The sequence below is a fragment of the Mytilus californianus genome, unplaced genomic scaffold (genome assembly GCF_021869535.1).
Source record: "Mytilus californianus isolate M0D057914Y unplaced genomic scaffold, xbMytCali1.0.p SCAF_6, whole genome shotgun sequence".
Classification (NCBI taxonomy): Eukaryota; Metazoa; Mollusca; class Bivalvia; order Mytilida; family Mytilidae; genus Mytilus; species Mytilus californianus.
In genome coordinates, this window is record NW_026262712.1 from 91,063,711 (window position 1) to 91,082,689 (window position 18,979).

The 18,979-nt window shown below is 30.5% G+C and overlaps 1 protein-coding gene across 2 annotated transcripts in view; it reads left to right on the top strand.

Annotated features, from left to right (window-relative positions):
* Window positions 1-18,583, top strand: part of LOC127704519 (vesicular glutamate transporter 1-like) — a 62,246-nt gene extending 43,663 nt beyond the window's left edge. For both annotated transcript variants that reach the window (XM_052208610.1, XM_052208611.1), the window contains exons 2-12: window positions 1,003-1,315; window positions 1,851-1,972; window positions 2,601-2,715; window positions 6,083-6,170; window positions 6,539-6,625; window positions 7,930-8,066; window positions 10,076-10,225; window positions 12,999-13,128; window positions 13,970-14,080; window positions 14,985-15,112; window positions 16,681-18,583. In XM_052208610.1, the coding sequence (XP_052064570.1) occupies window positions 1,003-1,315; window positions 1,851-1,972; window positions 2,601-2,715; window positions 6,083-6,170; window positions 6,539-6,625; window positions 7,930-8,066; window positions 10,076-10,225; window positions 12,999-13,128; window positions 13,970-14,080; window positions 14,985-15,112; window positions 16,681-17,115 (1,816 nt within the window). In that variant the 3' untranslated portion in view covers window positions 17,116-18,583. The remainder of the gene's footprint in view (window positions 1-1,002; window positions 1,316-1,850; window positions 1,973-2,600; window positions 2,716-6,082; window positions 6,171-6,538; window positions 6,626-7,929; window positions 8,067-10,075; window positions 10,226-12,998; window positions 13,129-13,969; window positions 14,081-14,984; window positions 15,113-16,680) is intronic.
* Window positions 18,584-18,979: the final 396 nt, after the last annotated feature.

The window sequence follows — 18,979 nt, forward strand, 5'->3', positions numbered from 1 at the left end:
GCAATACGATATTTTATCATTTTGCATGCACTAATAACTTCGCTTGGTTTTTTTATGATTAAAATTGTAAAAGTACAGTTTGTAGCTGATTAGATTTCAGGGAAAACAAGATGTGACATGATTTAAACAGAAAATAATCAAGAAAACAATAAAACGTTAATGTTGTAGCTTGCAGAAATTTGCGCGTATCTAAATTGTCCTTTAAAAAGAACAACTCTTTTCGAAATAAACGCTGGTCATAATTTTCTTTGACAAATATGGCATTCGTAATATTATTTGTTTTAAACGTGAACATAATCAAAACCTGACAATGTTCTACAAGATATTTGCCAACATGCGAATTTGTGGTATGAACTCATTTAATTGTTTCGTATATAGATGCATGTTGCTGTTAGTTTTCAAAAAATAGATTATGCTTTACAGATACATCTATCAAATTTTACTGTTACAGTGAAAAAGTAATTGATGACTATTAACAAAACCAATACCTGCTGTTCTTTAAGAACCTTTTGATATGTATATATTATTTATTTATTAAGTCATAGAATTAAAGATATTATTGTAAGATCTTTCAAATGAAATGAAGATTCACCGTTATTGAAGATCGAAATATTGCATTATTTTCTTTAAAACAGGCCAAAAACTAATTAGTTTTAACATATATTTGTGAGAAGGAAATATCGAAAGCATTCAAGAACCAAATGATTATTCACAAAAGAAATGTTGTTCGTATGGACAAATTAAGCGGTAGAATGCGAATCAGAAAACCAAATCTCCTCTTAACTTTACTAAAACGCTTAAAGGTAACTCTTAATATTAATTTCTCGCGAATCGCGTATCCTATAAGCTATACCTATATTTAGTTTTATATGATTTGAACTTAATAATCATTGCATGTTTATTATCATCATTTGTCTTACTCTTTTAATAAAGTGCACTTTTTCAGTGTGCACAATACCAGCAATACAATACAATTACCAGCATTTCTATTTTTATTTACAGGGTCATGCGGAAAGATGCTGATGAAAAATCCTTTGTTAAATATGACGAACTCGATGAGGCGTACATGGACGAAGAGGAAGTCCGAAAATCAAAACCATTCCATTTTAAATGTGACTGCTGTCGTTGTGTTTCCCAACGCTACCTTATAGCATGTCTTAGCAGTATAGGATTTATCATATCATTCGGAATACGATGTAATATGGGAGTGGCTATTGTAACAATGACTAAAGAATTGGAATCTAGTAGTGATAGTGATAGTAACTTATCTATATCTTCTAACAGCTCTGAAACTAATAAAACCCATCCCTTTTTAGTAAGTTTCAATGCAATTAGTTATATTAGATAGTTTATACTTATATTAATGTAGATGTAGAATGAAATGACATTTTTATATTTTGTACAATAGATTAACTACAGTACTAAGCACTATATATTTCTAACGTAGTTCTGATTGGAATAACCATAGACTTATTGAACACATGACACAGATGTATATGTTTAAAAAAAAATTTAAGTAAGAAATACGCAGGGATTCCTTATGAAGAAAACATAAATTGTACAGAACTCGGAATACATTTTAGAGAGAATTGACGATCAATAAGATCACAAACACAGAGAGACATGCACATTTTAGTCTTAATGTCTATGGATAGTTGTCTCATTTGGCAATCATACCACATCTCCTTATTTTTTTAATAAAAACGGATTTCACAAAATGTTACTATCAAACTGCTTTAGTTCACCATATTTATTCGATTGAATAGTGCTTTCTCTCAATAAACTATAATCTTGGTATAACCAAAAGTACATAAAAGTCACGACAAAGAAATTATATGCTTTAATTTTAGCGTTTACCAGAATTTTCATGGACACCTGAAACAATAGGTGCAGTGGACAGCTCTTTCTTCTGGGGTTATATTGTAACGCAGATACCAGGAGGGTATCTAGCATCCAGACTTCCTGCTAATAGGTAGTTATGCTTTTCTCAACTTTTACTTACTAGTAATATAAGTTTAATATTTTATAGAATGGGGGAAACCAGTTTTTTCAGAAACCAATCCTTTTTGTAAACTGGAAATTATACTCAAAACGTGTTAACTGAAGGGAAATACTAGTAAACAACACACTAAAAATACAGTTTTTATTTGTTTGATCTTCTTCTTTGCTCCAATAAGCTCTTTAACGTCAGACCTTTCTAAAATGTTCTCACTCGATGAGCTTGTGTACTTCCTACACTCGATGACAAAACTATTTGATAAAAAATAAATGATGAAATTTGAACTTACCATTTGTGTTTACCACATGGCTGATCAGGCCGAGAGAGTCATCATTTTGTAATTTTTTTTAAATTTGGGAAACAGATTTTTTAATAAGAATCAAGCATTTGAAAATTACATATATTACAGTTAAATCTATCTCTTTAAGATTAACTAGACGACATATCAGTGCGATATGAATTTCTTCCACTCACAACAATTTATTCTTATTCTAATGACAGCATTTCATTAAAATATGTTTAAAGAAATGTATACTTTTATCGCATTGTTTATAAAAGTAACAAACTTCTGTTGATTTTAAGATAATGAAATTTCTTTCAGGATATTTGGTCTTGCAATAGGAACATCTGCCTTCTTAAATTTATTACTACCGGGTGCTGCACAGGTGCATTTTGGTCTTGTAATGGCTGTTCGAATTTTACAAGGAATAGTAGAGGTACGTATGATATGTCTGGTTATGTTTTAGACCAAAACGACAAAGGAGATTTACATTTTTGGTGTATTTGTCCCTGTAAATAAGCAAAACCGATCAAACCTCAAGTTTTTCCAGATTTTAAAATGATAGAGATTTATGCAGACTCAATTAAAATATGTATGTCAATTGATGGTGATAATAGTACACCTATCACACATCCTTTTGTGTCTAAACCTCATTATAATCAGGATTCGTTAGATAAAAAATATTTAGCAAATTAGACAGCTCTTTATCGGCTTTTAACAATTGGGCTATTTAAGATATAATTATTAATTATGGACGCCGTGGTTTATTGGTCCATTGGAGATTTTACCAAGGGTATGCCGTGTTTTTGTCATCCAAAAAAAAAACGTAAAAGTTGCATTATCAGATCTTCTCCAAACACTGCTAAAATAGCCTTAATTTGAGATCCTACTGATTTTCAGTTCTGAGTCTGATTTACAAACAAAAAGATATTTTGCTATCAGATTTATTTTAGAAAGACTTTAATCTAAAATTGAATATATTTTCGGTAGGACCTTGGCTCAAATCTAATCTTGCAAAAACCTATTGTGTGAAATATGTCCATGTTTTTCTAGCACTGGGTAGATACCACTGCTAGTGGACTATTTGTATTTGTATTTCGTTTATTGTTTTTTTTTTACATAAATCAGGCCGTTAGTTTTCTCGTTTGAATTGTTTTACATTTGTCATTTCGGGGCCTTTTATAGCTGACTATGCGGTATGGGTTTTTCTCATTGTTGAAGGCCGTACAGTAACCTATAGTTATTAACTTCTATGTCATTTGGTCTCTGGTGGAGAGTTGTCTCATTGGCAATTATACCACATCTTCTTATTTTTATATCATTCCGTGAGGGTATCATCCGCTCAGTTGTCAGTGATTCCGTACTGACAAGATTAATAACATACCCTTCTAAAATTCTCCGTTGATAGAAATTAATTGTGAAACTTGTGTTCCATACTTCCTCAGGCAAATTTGAACTCGGACAAATTTAGCTATTATTTTAAGGTCCCTTTTGGTCATAGATCTGTAGCTCTTCACATGTTTCGGTTCTTATACAATTATTCGATAATAACATAATGCTGACATTATTAAAGATTGTTACTATTTTGCCTTTTTCAGGAGCAAGATAAAAGCTCTTATCTCACCTTATCCTTTATAATTTTTTAGTACAAATTGTGTATAGATCTTGATAGCACTTTGTGATGCATATGCAGTTAACAAAGAACAAATAATTGCCATATACTGTAACAAGTGCTACTTGCTAAACAGAAACATTTACTTGTCTGATGGGAAATGGAAATAATTATTGTTTAGGGATATTTAAATGCTGCATTTTATTTCATACTTTAAAAAATTCTCGAAACTACTTTAGTTTAACAAAAAGACGTGCTTAATTTTATCTAAATAAAAAGATGTGGGGTTTTTGTCAAGTAACCCAACAACACAAACAACCGAAACACATCAGCAATATATATATATTATGTAACATGAACAGATACTCGCATACTGCATACAAATCTATATAAGATTATTCTTTGCCATTTTTATCCCATTCAAATTCTTATTGATACCATTCCGGATCTAACCAATCAATTTAAAATAGAATGAAAATCTTTTAATAAATATGAAAAAAAGAGGTGTGAGATATACTGAGATCGCTTTTGTTGGGTTCGTGTTGCTCAGTCTTTAGTTGTCTATGTTGTGTTTTGTAGTAGTTGTTTGTTTTTTTTCTATTTTTGTGTTTTGTTGTTAGTTTCATTGTCTTCGATTTATGTATTGAATTATTTCTTTGGTATCATCCGCCTCTCTTTCACAGCAACCTATTACAATTTTAAAAATTTTAAAAAAGACATCTAGAGTTCAACTTATGGTCTCAACAACTGACAAACTTATTACAATTTAAAATGAATACACAAAAGAACATATAAAAAAACATATTCATGTATGCTAATTCATCAAGGGAATGAACAATTAGCAATATTTCAATCAATAAGATCTTGTTGTCCCTTTACCTCATTCGTGCTGCGCTATAATAGATTTGTTGTTCCATGATTAAAAGACCAACAACGTGTATAAAGAAGAAATGCTGTCGGTTTCTTTCCATTTCTGAGATATTGTTATTCAGTCTAGTATAAAGGCTTCAAAGGGATATTAGAATTACATTTTTCACCTCAGTTATGTATTCCATTTGAATGCTTGATGCTTTCCCATTAGAAAAGCGTGTTCAGTTTATTGTATGAATAAGAGCAAGATTAATTTGCAGCCATCAATCTTTCCTTTGAAAGACAACTCATTTCGGATTAGGATTACAAAGATTATATTAAAATCCGGGAACGCTATATACGTTTGAGTATTATTATAATCAATTATTAGTTTGCTTTTTCCGTCGGCAGCTTTGTAACAGTTTGGTAAAATTAATTTCTATGTAAAATGAGCGGGATACTACATTTATTGTTCTTGTGTCACGTGCTTTCCATTACTTCTATTGAAAATGTTGCTTCTACTGCTTTTATCGTTTCAAATTATTTAAACTGTGTGTCAGTTTGACGTTATTTGAAAACAGTGTTCCAGCTTGATTGCATTTTAATTCAATTTTAATTAACTACAGACGTGTCGGTTGTAATTTACTCTTCATTAAAGCAACGCGTTAAATTAACACTGCGAATAAAATGATGCATCTTTTATCGCTATTGGATATCATGACCTGAATTATAAAAGGGCCAAATCGTATTAGAGACAATTCAATTTTCATTATGTAATATCTAAATTTATTTTTCCATTATGATTTAGCTCAAATTCATTTATTTGTTACCACTTTCAACAAAAAAGATCGACTTGCACAATAGATTAATCTTGGAATTTTAAGTTTAAAAGGAAAGAAATCTAAAGGGATTCATGTGATTTGAGAAACAAATTATCCTTTTTCATTATACTTTTCCTGAAAAGTTTCTCTTTTATAATGAAAGGTGCAAATATAGCGTTTGTTACAACGCAAATGTCTTTTGTAAAGGATTGACCCTGCGATTAACGTTCATTTCCAAATGCGAGACAAAAATTAAATTTTATTTGCCAAATACTTTGGGCAAATTGACATATTCGTTGATTCATATTCAAATATTATGTAAATCGTATTAAAAAAAAGTTTTTTTCAACTATTATTATTATTATTATTATTATTATTAATTTATATTATTATTATTATTATTGTTGTTGTTGTTGTTGTTGTTGTCATAACAGGTATTCATTACCCTTACATTTCCTAATGAAAATCACAATAGTTGAGAAATTTTATAAAATCAGTTCAGTTCATTTGTATTTCAATAGGGAGTCACATATCCTGCATGTCATGGTATTTGGCGGCATTGGGCTCCTCCACTAGAACGTTCCAAACTGGCAACCATATCATTCTGTGGTAAGTAAAAAGTGTTATGGGTATAAATTATCAATACTATGAGTCACACTTCAGTAAATATGAACTCGGAGTCCGTTCTGAATTGAATTACATACATAATCGAATGCGAGAAACAATCAGTAGAATATGAAGCGAGTCTACCTGTATAACTATGCTTAAATTCAGATTGCTCTATAATGAACAAAAATATATACATATTCGCTTTACTAGCTTTTCAAGAAATTTCAAAAGAACGATGTAATTTCTATTTCCTACAATTATACAAAGAATAAGGTAATCGATATCTAAAAATCCTACAATCATTTCACAATTAATAAAATTGTATCGAAATCTATTTGATAAAGACATATAAATATTTTTACCTACAGGTTCTTACGCTGGTGCAGTTTTGGGAATGCCCCTGTCTGGAATTTTAACAAAGAATTTTGGTTGGCAGTCAGGATTCTATGTGTTTGGTAACTATTTGTTTGTTAAAAATTGTTCTTATTATTATTCTGTTGGTTTTGGTTAAACTTTTGGAATCCAAATATGCCATTGAAAAACTTGAGACAATTATTTTCTAAAATACGTTTAAGATCGAAAGTACATTATATATATATATATATATATATATATATATATATATATATATATATATAGAAAAAATTCAAATAGAATCCGTATGCTGGTAACATATAAGAAAATTAATATATAAGATAATGACGGTTTCAATTCATCACTTTTACTAGCGCTTTCACTGCTTTCACAGATCTTCAGGTAATGTGACTTGTATACATAAATGTTATAAAACAATTGATTGACGTTAACAATAGTATGACGTTAACAAATACAAGGGAGACTACTAATGTCATTTTAAAATTGGAGTAAAGTCTTTAAAATGTTTCGTAAAAATTAAAATATATATATATATATGTTTTGAAAACCTTTCAGGAGCATCAAAACAAAAAAAAAAATCCAAACCGTCTAATGGGATAACAAATGTTCTAAACTTCCAGGTTTCTATAAAATACAATTGATATGCATATAATATCGCTTCTTTTGGGGTGTTTTTCTTCAAAGAGAGCCACATAGAAGTAGTTGGCAACTAACTGCCAACTCTGCCTAGTGATTTTCAAGCAACTTAAAATTTAAGATGAAAACAAAGTTTTCTTTTAGAAGGTTATATTGGAATCATATGGACTATTAGATAGATAGTTTTCTTTTAGAAGGTTATATTGGAATCATATGGACTATAAGATAGATAGTTTTCTTTTAGAAGGTTATATTGGAATCATATGGACTATAAGATAGATAGTTTTCTTATTTTCACATCTACTTTATATGGATTTTTTATCTTTCAAATGCGTTATTTGTATCGTTTGGTCTTTAAAATGGATTTCTTTCTATGTTTCAGTTGCAGTTGAAATCATATGGCCAATTAAATGAGTTTCTTTCTGTTTTGCATGTGTTTTGGACTTTAATGTATATTTTCTGTTCGTTATGTACAATTGGAATCATATGGACTTTACAATATATCTTTTTTTCACAAGTGTCTCGGGTATTATATAGACTATACTATGGATCAAATGGGCTATATGATAGACCTTTTTTTTTCTTTTTAATAGGTACCTTGTATACTATATGCTCAACTATTGTATTGATTTTTTTACAGGTGCTAAGAGTATTATAAAAGCTATATAATTCGGTCCTTTTTTTCTTGGTACAGGTGCAAATGTTATCATAATGGCTTTGATATGAACCTTTTTTTTTCTTTTTACAGGTGCTATGGGTATCATATGGGCTATAATTTTTTGGTTCTTTTCATTTGAAAGGCCAGCGTGTAATCCTTATATATCTCAAGAGGAACTTATTTATATTGAAACATCCATTGGTGAAAGTTCATCTTTAACAAACAAAGTGAGTCTTATTCTTAAATCTAATTTTTGCTTATTCTTTACGAGCTTTGACAAGATTTGTCTATCGTTTAATCTATAGGGAACTCTAATATAATCTGAATAACAAGACATTTATCTTTCCTGTTCTTTAAAACAGAGCTGACACGACAACAACCTACTGTAAAAATTGAACATTACATATTCCAGTTCTCAGATGTTTTGTTATAGAATTTCTATCTTTCGAATCGATTGATAATTAAATAATCCCGTTCTTTTCCGATTTTATCACTCGGTGTCTGGCAAATATCTAGGAATACAATGAGTTAGTATAATGTCTATTCATGACATTAAAGGGTTTTATGTTGCCATCAATAGTATTTTGATTTGATTAGGTTCCACCATTAGGAAAGTCGTCCAATACATTTTGCTTTAAACACAATCGAGAACACTACACAACAAAGAGGGACACATATGGAATTGTTCGTCAAGTTGATTTAATTAATTAAGTCTTATCTTAAGTAAAGTATATGAATACTATTCAATGGGAGACTTTAAAGATTTTTTATTTAAACTTGGATAGTCTGTTTTCTTTTCATATGAGTAAACAATGCATGTATTAGTATGAAATTCGGAATATAACTGCATGTTTTTAGAAAAAAATAGAATTACTTGGAAAAAAGAAACTTCAAATAACTGAAAAAGATTGGACAAAATCTTATAAATTTCTTCTGGTATCTATCTATGATTTAACAATATGCAAAAATGAAAATTTATCTAATCATTATCTTAATATACAAGATTCAAGCTATGGTTTCCAAATACAAGTTTTTTTTTAAAGGAGGAATATACAAATGTGTAAAAGATAAAGAGAACAAGACGTTTTGATTTTTATGTTTCACACAAATTAATGAAAAAAAACCAGTAATTACATGCTTTAAGTATCTTTTTGTTCATTTCAATTGTCACCACTGTTATGATAATTAGAATGAATGCTACGGTATACATATTTGTAAAAAGAAACGCTGTTAATGTTCTAACCATCCAATTCTATAAAAACTAATCAACGATACCAGGCTAACAATTTGTTTCGCCAGATGCGCGTTTCGTTTATATAAGACTCATCAGTGACGCTGCGAGTTGAATCAAAACAGTTGGTAGGCCAAATTAAGTAAGAAGTTGAAGAGCATTAAAACCGAAAATTCAGAAAAGTTGTTCCAAATTAGGTACAGCAATAAACCCACTTTTTTGCTAGTATTGGCATGATGTCAGTAGGATAATTTCAATATGCATATTTACAAAAATAGTTTTACCAATTGCATTCATTTGGTAACCTCAAATTGTCTGTAATTCCGGATCTAAGAAAAATGATTATGGATCTCAATAAAGAGGCTTTTAGTAGCATTATTGAAAATCTAAGCATTTTAGCATGCATTAGTATGGCTTTTTGAAAATGTTCTGGCTTTGTATTAAGGCTTTCGAAATGACAATAATTCTAACGACATTATACCAGATAATTGCTTTTGACAAATTTGAAGTCTGAAAAGTGCAAAACTCAATTACATTATAAATGAATTTTGCAATTATACTACTGCTTAGCAATTATTTCAAATGATAGCGCAAGGTTTCATTCGTAATCAAATTAAATTTGATAATAATATCACGCGTGACGATGGATATAGATTTGAGAAATGAATAATCTATAATAAACCTAGTTTTGAAAATACACAAAGGGACCATTCATTTAATTTGAATGACACCAAAAGGTATGCGTGAAACTAAAACAATAGTATCAGAACACTTTTTGAAAATTTACTTGAGTAGTTTGTTTTTGAATGTCCCTTTGGTATCTTTCGCTTCTCTTGCAGATGATGATGTTTTAACTTAAAGTAAAATAAAATATACTTATTTATGAAATGAATAGCAACAGTAAAGTTATATTAACGTACAGTTTAGAAACACTAACAATTAAGTTATATAAAGCAAATTTGTGTGGTTCAAAACTTTTTATTATATTTCTCTTTTTTTTTCTAGAATATGAGAACGCCATGGTTAAGCTTTTTTACATCCATGCCGGTATATGCCATAAACGTAGCTAATTTCTGTAGAAGCTGGACATTTTATCTGCTTATTATTAGTCAGCCTATGTATTTCAAAGAAGTTTTTCATGACGATGTTGCCAAGGTAATTGTAATAAAATAGAACAGGTAACGCTATAAAATTGTTAAAGCTACGTAAAGAGAAACTTATTACAATCCGATAGATATCACTTCAACATTTACATGTTTTGAAGATGATGAAAGGCATAAACACAAAAAGAAAATTAAGGCAAGGCCAAAGTGAAGAGACAACAAGAGAGAAACGAATGGTTTTAACAAAAAGATGAGACTAGGAACTAAAATCAAATAAATGAGCAAGAAAAATAAATAAAGTACTAGTGGAAAAAATAACAAAAATACCGAACTCCAAGGAAAATTCAAAACGGAAAGTCCCTTATCCAGTGGCAAAATCGAAAGCTCAAACACATCAAACAAATGGAAAACAACTGTCATATTCCTGACTTGGTACAGGCATTTCCTTAAACCTGGTTTTATAGCTAGCTAAACTTCTCACTTGTATGACAGTCATATAGCATTCCATTATATTGACAACAAAAACGATATTAGTTGTACATACAATAATAATTATTATATTGGGTATATGTATATATCTTGAGGTCACGTCGATTGTGTTGTTATTAAACTACATGCCAGTAAAAATATATAGGTTGCCTTTCTGCAAATGTCATATGTGATACTGAATGACTTTGATACATACTGAATTACTCCAGTAAATGTTCTTTTGAAGGATGAGCATGTCAATTTTGAGAATTTCTTTATTGGCACCTCATTTATCATGCTATCTATTGTTCTAAGATCAATCTTAATATTTTATAACTTTTGTTACCAGTTTTAAGAGCAAAGTTACCGGAACCTAATCAGTCTACCATTTATTTGATTAAAATTCCATTTCGCCAGGACTTAATCAGTTTATAACCTTGTCTGTTTTCATTTGCTTGTCATATAAAATTAAACTCACCTATTAATCACTATATCAAGAATGTAATTCGTGCAATAGCATAACGAAAATTAATGCCATCATTACATTTTTTCTCCTAATCCGATTCCGGATCTTATTGTTTTACCCCTAATCCGATTCTGGAGCTTATTGTTAAGCTTTCTCGCACTACTGTACTTACGAAAGTAGATGAATTCAAGTCCTTCATCCTTTTGACTAATTAATAAGTAATTAGCTAAAAGTACCTGTTGACTCTGTTCATGATTGAACACTAGACTCAATGCATAACCAATTCATCGGTTGAAAAAAAAAGTGTATTGTAGGGATCGTGTCCTGACCTTGACATATCTTATCAAAAGATCAGCAGAATATAAAATAACTGTCTGAAATAAGCAGAACTTATTTGAACTAACAATGATTTATGACACAAAACGAACATGCATATACTGTTTAGAATGGCATGCTTGTTTGAAGGTATACAAAATGTATTTGTATTAACGTGTTCGTCGGGAAACCGGCTGAAATATGTATTTACTCGGTAAATATTTTTATAAAAATGTGATCGTGAAGTGTACATGTCTCTGCATTCTAAAAATAGCATTGCTGCATCTATAATAATGTTTTCAATTCTAAAAATATAACATATTTTGATTCTTCGGGTTTTGTAATTAAATATCTTATTTATATTTTATATTGAACGTACCATACTTAGCAATACAAATGACACTGCTGTTTACCTTACCTTGGAGATCAACATCTTTATAGGTTGTAACTTGAAAAATAAACGATAACAAAACTCATCACAGATACCAGGCTTTTTATTTTTGTACGCAAGTTGTGCGTTTCATCTTCAAACGACTCATCAGTGACGCTCGAATCCAAAATAGTTAAAAGGCCAAATGAAGCACATTTACGCATTTTCAAGTACAAATTGACAGTTTTACTATTACTATAAAAATTACATTATTTAATGCTGGGTAAAAGCGTAATTTCTTCCGAAAGAGTCATTAATGATAAATAGTTCTGCAAATTATCTTTACAATTCAATGCATATATGAGACGGTATCATCATCTGGCAAAAGATTTCGGTCAAAGCGGTCTTGAAGTTGCTGTGAGTTGTGAGATCTTGCTGCGTGTTAAAGACTTTACTATGCCGAAATATGATCTTCTACCCTGTTGCTTTTGTTTTAGTATTTTCAGTCATAATACTATCTATTCGTGAAACGGATAAAAAATTACAATAACTAACTGAGGCTGTACTTCAAAATCACATTCATGAGTATTGTACTGAAGCACGTTACAATTTTGGATTATTTAATTTTAAAATACATTTCTAATAACTAACATCAGTAAAAACTCTGTTCCTGGACAGTAAAAACTCTGTTCCTGGACTTTTAGATTCGTCAGACGTATGCTTTAAAAACCTAGTATTGTAAGAACTCACACTTTTAAAACACCGTTGAACCTATACTTAAGGATGTTCGCTCCTCTTGTTTTTTGATGTTTTTGCCAGATATTCGGAATCCTCTGATTTTATCCATGAAGGGCCATTAAAAAATTTTCCCGCTAACCCCTACTTCTCTTTTCAGAATTTTATTACATGTAGTTTAAACATCCTTATTTGAAAATCTTATAAAATCCTTGTTATTCTTTCATTGTTTTTGAAAGAAAAAAGGTGACAATGTTAAATGTATGAAAAATCTAGAGAGAATCATTTCCCACCAAATGTTCAATGGCTTATATCTCGAAAACAAGCACACGGACCGTTCATTTTTTTCTGCTTTTTTAGTTCCTTCATTTATATACTATCAATTTATAACGGTATTTTAAAAAGCTTGTTATTTTGAAATAGAGTAGCAAACATCCTTAAATGTATCTTATTTTCTTCAACATCTTTTAGAGTGGTATTCTGTCGGCACTACCTCATTTAGTTATGGCTATTATCGTGCCTATTGGTGGGCAAATAGCAGATAATTTACGACAAAGGCATCTTACCACTACTACTGTCAGAAAAATATTCAATTGTGGAGGTAAGACTATTTAATCAAAAGGAATTATATCTATCTAACAATAGAGATGAGATAGATGCTATATGTAAAGGAAACTACAATTGTGTCGCCATTGTATGTGATGGAAACATTTTCAGTAGTAGCGATAAACTAAAGACCAAAGACTGCATGTAGCCAGTTTGTGTTTTTAAATAGAGCTGAAAAAAGAAGAGTATACATGTTGGTTTTTACCAAATGCTGTGCAATCTGGTGTGTCCTTTTCCATTTTCCATATTTGATGATGAAGTAAAATTAAATAAGTATATGCAAATATATAAATAAGGCTTTCTTTTTCAAAACAAAAATTGGGCTGACACAGAAAATGATGGTATGTTGCACAAGGTCAAACAAAAGACCATGAGAGCATGTGACTTTCAGTACACGTGGCAAAAGATTTAACGTCACCATTCCGACTGAAGGACACTGAACGTTGTTAAGTATTTATGCGTTTGGCACAGCTAAATGGATGACCCTCGAGGGGGGAATGTGCTTCATATTGCCAGTTGATATAGCACACCAGGGAATGAGGCTGATATGGAATAGTGATTAGAATTGAGAATGGAAACGGGGAATGCGTCAAAGAGACAACAACCCGACCAAAGAGGAGAAAACAGCACATTTATTGTCTTTTTAGCAAATTTTGCATATAAAAATGAAATGCATTATAAAAATCAATAAATGCAAGGCAACTTATTTAATCGCCTTTCTCGTTTATATATTAAAGTCGATACCTTTGTGTATGAACCTTTATGTAAAGATTTCGAAACCTTATAAGTTGCATTCAGAACACTGATATTAAATTGATTATAATCTAATTTTTTAGGCTTCGGACTAGAAGCTTGTTTTCTCTTGGGTGTTGCTTTTGCGCGTGATAAAACCGGAGCAATGGTATGTTTGACATTAGCTGTTGGATCGAGTGGTTTTGCTATTTCAGGTACGTGTCACATAATGAGAATGACTAAGAATCAATATTTGCAACGGACTTTAGTCTTATTCAAAAGCCTTTTCAACAAGTGTTATGATTTCAATAAATAGTTACTTCATAGAATTGTCTCATCGAATGTCACAGAATCGAGCATTTAATGTCTTTTTAATTGGAAACAAACCAATAAAAGTTCATATCATTGTGAAATATGATGGCTATAAAAGTAAATTATATAGTTTAAAAAAACAGTAGGGAATTGAATTACTGGGTGAGTTCGAGGAGATTTTTATCAGATGATAATGATGACACAGCATGTTAATTACAAACAAAACCTGTTACATGTATAATATTTGAAATGGATAGTGGTTATAATTATGTCTTTTTCGTAAGTTTGACAATTTCAATACTAAGAGTTCAAATAATTACAAAATACATTATACCGACGAATTATGGTTATATTCAATACATCAAACGATACATGTAAAAATATGTAAAAAAAATTAATAAATTGATTACATATTATCAATTGTTTACTCATTGTATGAATTAAGGCGACAGCAGTTTATCGATGTTCAATTCTTGTACATCAAAAACAAATATTAATGGAATATCATGAACTCCAAAAGAATCGTAAATACATTCAAATTTTAACCATTTGTTTTCCTGGGGGCAGAAGGACTTTAGAGATGATTATTTTTGACTGATAAGAACTGAAAATACATAGCATTGTCAAAGACATAATGAAAATAAATATTCTGCCCCACAAATGCATGTAATAGTTGTGTTCTAAAGCGAAATATATATGGCGGCCTAGAACAGGTAAACATGAATATTCCGTCTGCCAATACAGATCTGCTGCCCCCACCCCCCGGAAATCAAATTATCGTTCTCTTACATGTACTGTATTTTTCAGGTTTCAACGTAAACCACCTTGACTTAGCACCACGTTATGCTTCCATTTTGATGGGTCTATCAAATGGGATTGGTACACTTGCTGGAATGTTGTGTCCAGTTGTTACCGAGCTGTTAACTAAAAAGGGGGTAAGATTTATTATTTTATCTATATTGGTTATGTGCTGACTGATGTTGTCACCAAGACAAAACACTTTTGTTATTTCGTTCTCAGATTATTGACTGTTAGTTACTGAAAATAAGGTTCCAAATTCATAAGTTGACATTAGTTTATGCTGTTTTGATAATTTTGTATGTTTATACTCTACAAATACATCTATGCATATTTGATATTTGGATAATCATGGAAATGCTTTATGGTCAATATAATAGTTCTCGTATTCATTTGGGAGGCCTTGCTTTTGCACATTACCGTTCCGGATGAAGTTAACTCAAATGAACGCTATGAACGCATAATATAATTTGTGTCTCTGATAGCAGTCGGTTAAAAGACTGCAAAATCTGCTAATGCTCGAAATATACTGTAATCAAACAAAATAACTGCTTTAATCCCGAGGATATATTCTTTTTAACTCAATAAAAGTTTGCTTTACCATAAGTCACATTTGTCCCGGAATTCTTTGAAAAACCGGACATTAACATATGACAACTACGGATGCTTTTGAATGGACATTATTGAATATAATGACCGCGACTATAAATTTTTATGAATATAAATGGACCTTGATGAAGTCAATTAGGTAAGTTCACCAAAACAATTAGTCCAGACTGATGTTGATCATTTTATAATAAAGAACTTATTATTCATTCATTTACCCATCAGAGATTTGAGGACAAGTCAAAATGCGTCAATAAGCGTTGTGTCACGTCTCTTTCTTGTCAATAATTCAATTAAGTGTTGGTCAGATAAAGCCTAAAGTTCAATGATTCCTTGACTGTGTTCTTTTATAGTGTAATTCAGTATATAAAATGTTTTTGTTTTCCTGTCCACATATTTCAATACATGAAGAAATCTGATCCAGACTAACTTGAACAGTAGGTTTTTATTAGTTTTGTGATCAAGTTTATTACTTTAGGGGCATTTACCTTAAATAAACAATGATAAGTAGATATAAAAATAATAACGCAGGTAATAAAACTTGCTGTTACCTTGATTATCGTTTTTACTTGAAATAATCATGCATTCTCCAAATATACTGCGGACATTTACCCGAATAAATTTAATATAAACAGCAATAACTGCCATTTCCTAGATTCGAATATTTCGGTTTCACACTGAAAACTCTATATAAAAGTTTACGACCGAAAGGAAACTTTTTCGTTCCTTATTGTTAATTTTTTATCTTACTTTTTTTTTCTTTTTTTTTTTTGGACCGAACAGTAACCTATAAAGGGCCCCAAATATTACTAGTGTAAAACCATTCAAACGGGAAAACCAACGGTCTAATCTATATAAAAAAAAAGAAACACTTATGAACCATATCAACAAACGACAACTACTGAACATCAGAGTCCTGACTTAGGACAGGTGCAAACAATTGCAGCGGGTTTAAACGTTTTAATGGTACCAAACCTTCACCCTTATCTGAAACAATAGTGTAACATCACAACATAGAAAAACACACTATAAATACATAAACTGTTCACACATTTGTTATATATTATTATGTTTACAATTGTAATATATATTTTTACAGACTGCAGATGAGTGGCAAAATGTCTTCATTATAGCCAGCGTAGTTCATTTTCTTGGAATAACATTCTATGGAATATTTGCATCCGGAGAACAACAACACTGGGCAGAACCGCATGGAGAAGATACATGGAGACCGGAAGATACACTAAAACCGGACACAACCGGAAAGTTCTTGTCGTACGGTGCTTTTCAGGAACAAACATCTGATTACAAAGGACCAAACAACGGAGTTATAGCAATGAACGGAAATGTTGGAAATGGACACACAGGCTTCAATTCATCAAATTATTCAAAAGAACAAAATGGCCGCAATGACGATCCATCACAATCTTCATTTGGACAATATTCATTTGATGGACCAATGTATGAAACAAGAGAAGAATTAGTACAAGTTCAATCTAGGGACAGATATTTAAGTGAGGACCGTGATTTATGAGAAAAAACTTCTCCTAGGAATATTACGCAATTTAAACAAATACATTTCACGTTTTCTCGGACAGTTTATTATTATTATCATTTTTATTAACAACGATGCTTGCTATGTAATTTTTTATGTTCAATTTGAATGTGTTACTGTTATGAACACTAAGTTATAATTTTTTTCCGGGTATATTACAATATCACTCTAGAATACAGAAAAGATCGACCTGTAGCTAGATATATGTTAAGTACGTAGAACTTGTTAAGACCTCCAGATAATGATAGCAAATACAATTAGGCTGTTTTGTTCATATTCTGAGTATTCAAGAACGATCAAGAAAAGAAATACTACTTAACCATAAATACTAATAAAACACCTAAATTGTAGTTAGTAAGAGCATGTAAATTATTTTGGAAAAATAGAAATAACATACAAAATCTACATACTGAGTTTGATTAGAAATCTTTCAAATTCTTAGAAACTTGACCATATGCACAATTTTTCTCTTCTCGGTCATAATTTCGAGAGGTCGTCGCGTGGATTTTGTCATTTCTGGTAATAACTTACTATTTACTTTTCTTTTTAATGTTAAGATCATATCAAAAACAGTTTAGTGACATTGAATTATGTCAGATCTGCTTAATTTTGTTGGTCTCGATGTTAGTAGATCTAGTTTGTTTAACAATTGTTCGGTTGATAGATTGTCCAAGATGAGCCTATCTGTTGGTTGAATGTTCATGATAGATGATAACCGGTGTCTGTAGTCCTGTTTTTAAACAGTATTAAGTGAAGGTTGAGAATGGTGATGACGAAAAGGGTGTTCCAATGTAGAACTCTTTGAGTGTTCTATTTAAGGACTTTTGGAGGCGAGATATTTATACCATTTTTCTATAAATGTATCTTCGATAGTGATTAGCAATGTGCATTGTTATGTTTACAATTGTTTTAGTATTATTAAGTATTGTTCTTCGCGAAATTTAATAACATGCTATAGCCATGCTCGAATTATACAATTGTTATACTTTTTTTAAGTCATGGAAATGCTTTTTCTGTAAATTTTCTTCTTATTCGGGTGACGTTTGAAATGATATTCTAGTCATGTTTATTTATAATGGTTTTAGGGACTTTGTAGATTTTTATCATTGTTACTGTTTTGTTAAATGTAAATAAATATACATAATGAAATATATCATATACATTTTATCTACACAAGTCGGATAGTTAACGTTTCATTGGAATGAAGTACAACAATTATTCATACTAATATACAACTGGATTTTTTTTTTTATAGAAATAATCATTAAAAAAAATCGTCTTTCTTATATTTGGTAATTTTGCGTTGTATACATACTCAATAAATATTAGAAAGTTTTGGTCAGTACGTGCATTACTTTAAATACAACAATTACAAATTTTAAGTTAATATGTTTACCAGTAACATAAAGAGAAATGTAGAATTATGCAAATAAATCTTTTACAAATCTGAAGTCTTAAATTTTTTAAAAAGCGATAATTTGTCTTTCGTGGGTCAGTACAAATATCTAATACATTAGTAAAGTAACAAAGATTTAAACTAAATGCTGCAATTGGAAACAATGGTTATAGATTGTTTTCCCATGACTTAATTGGGTTGGATTTATTTCCCTTGGCTGACATGTTGGAAGGATAGACAACGACTAGGCTGAAAAATGAAGAAAACGTTATTTCTTAGAATGAGAAACAAAGAAAACAACAAGTATACTATTATACTCAAATGTGAAATGTACTAGACATTTTAGTAAAACATTAATTTAATAAAATTAAGACGTCAAAAGTATTGCGGAAACGTTCTGTAAATTATTGTACCTTTGGGTGTCAGACCGCCAATTCAAAATCCCTA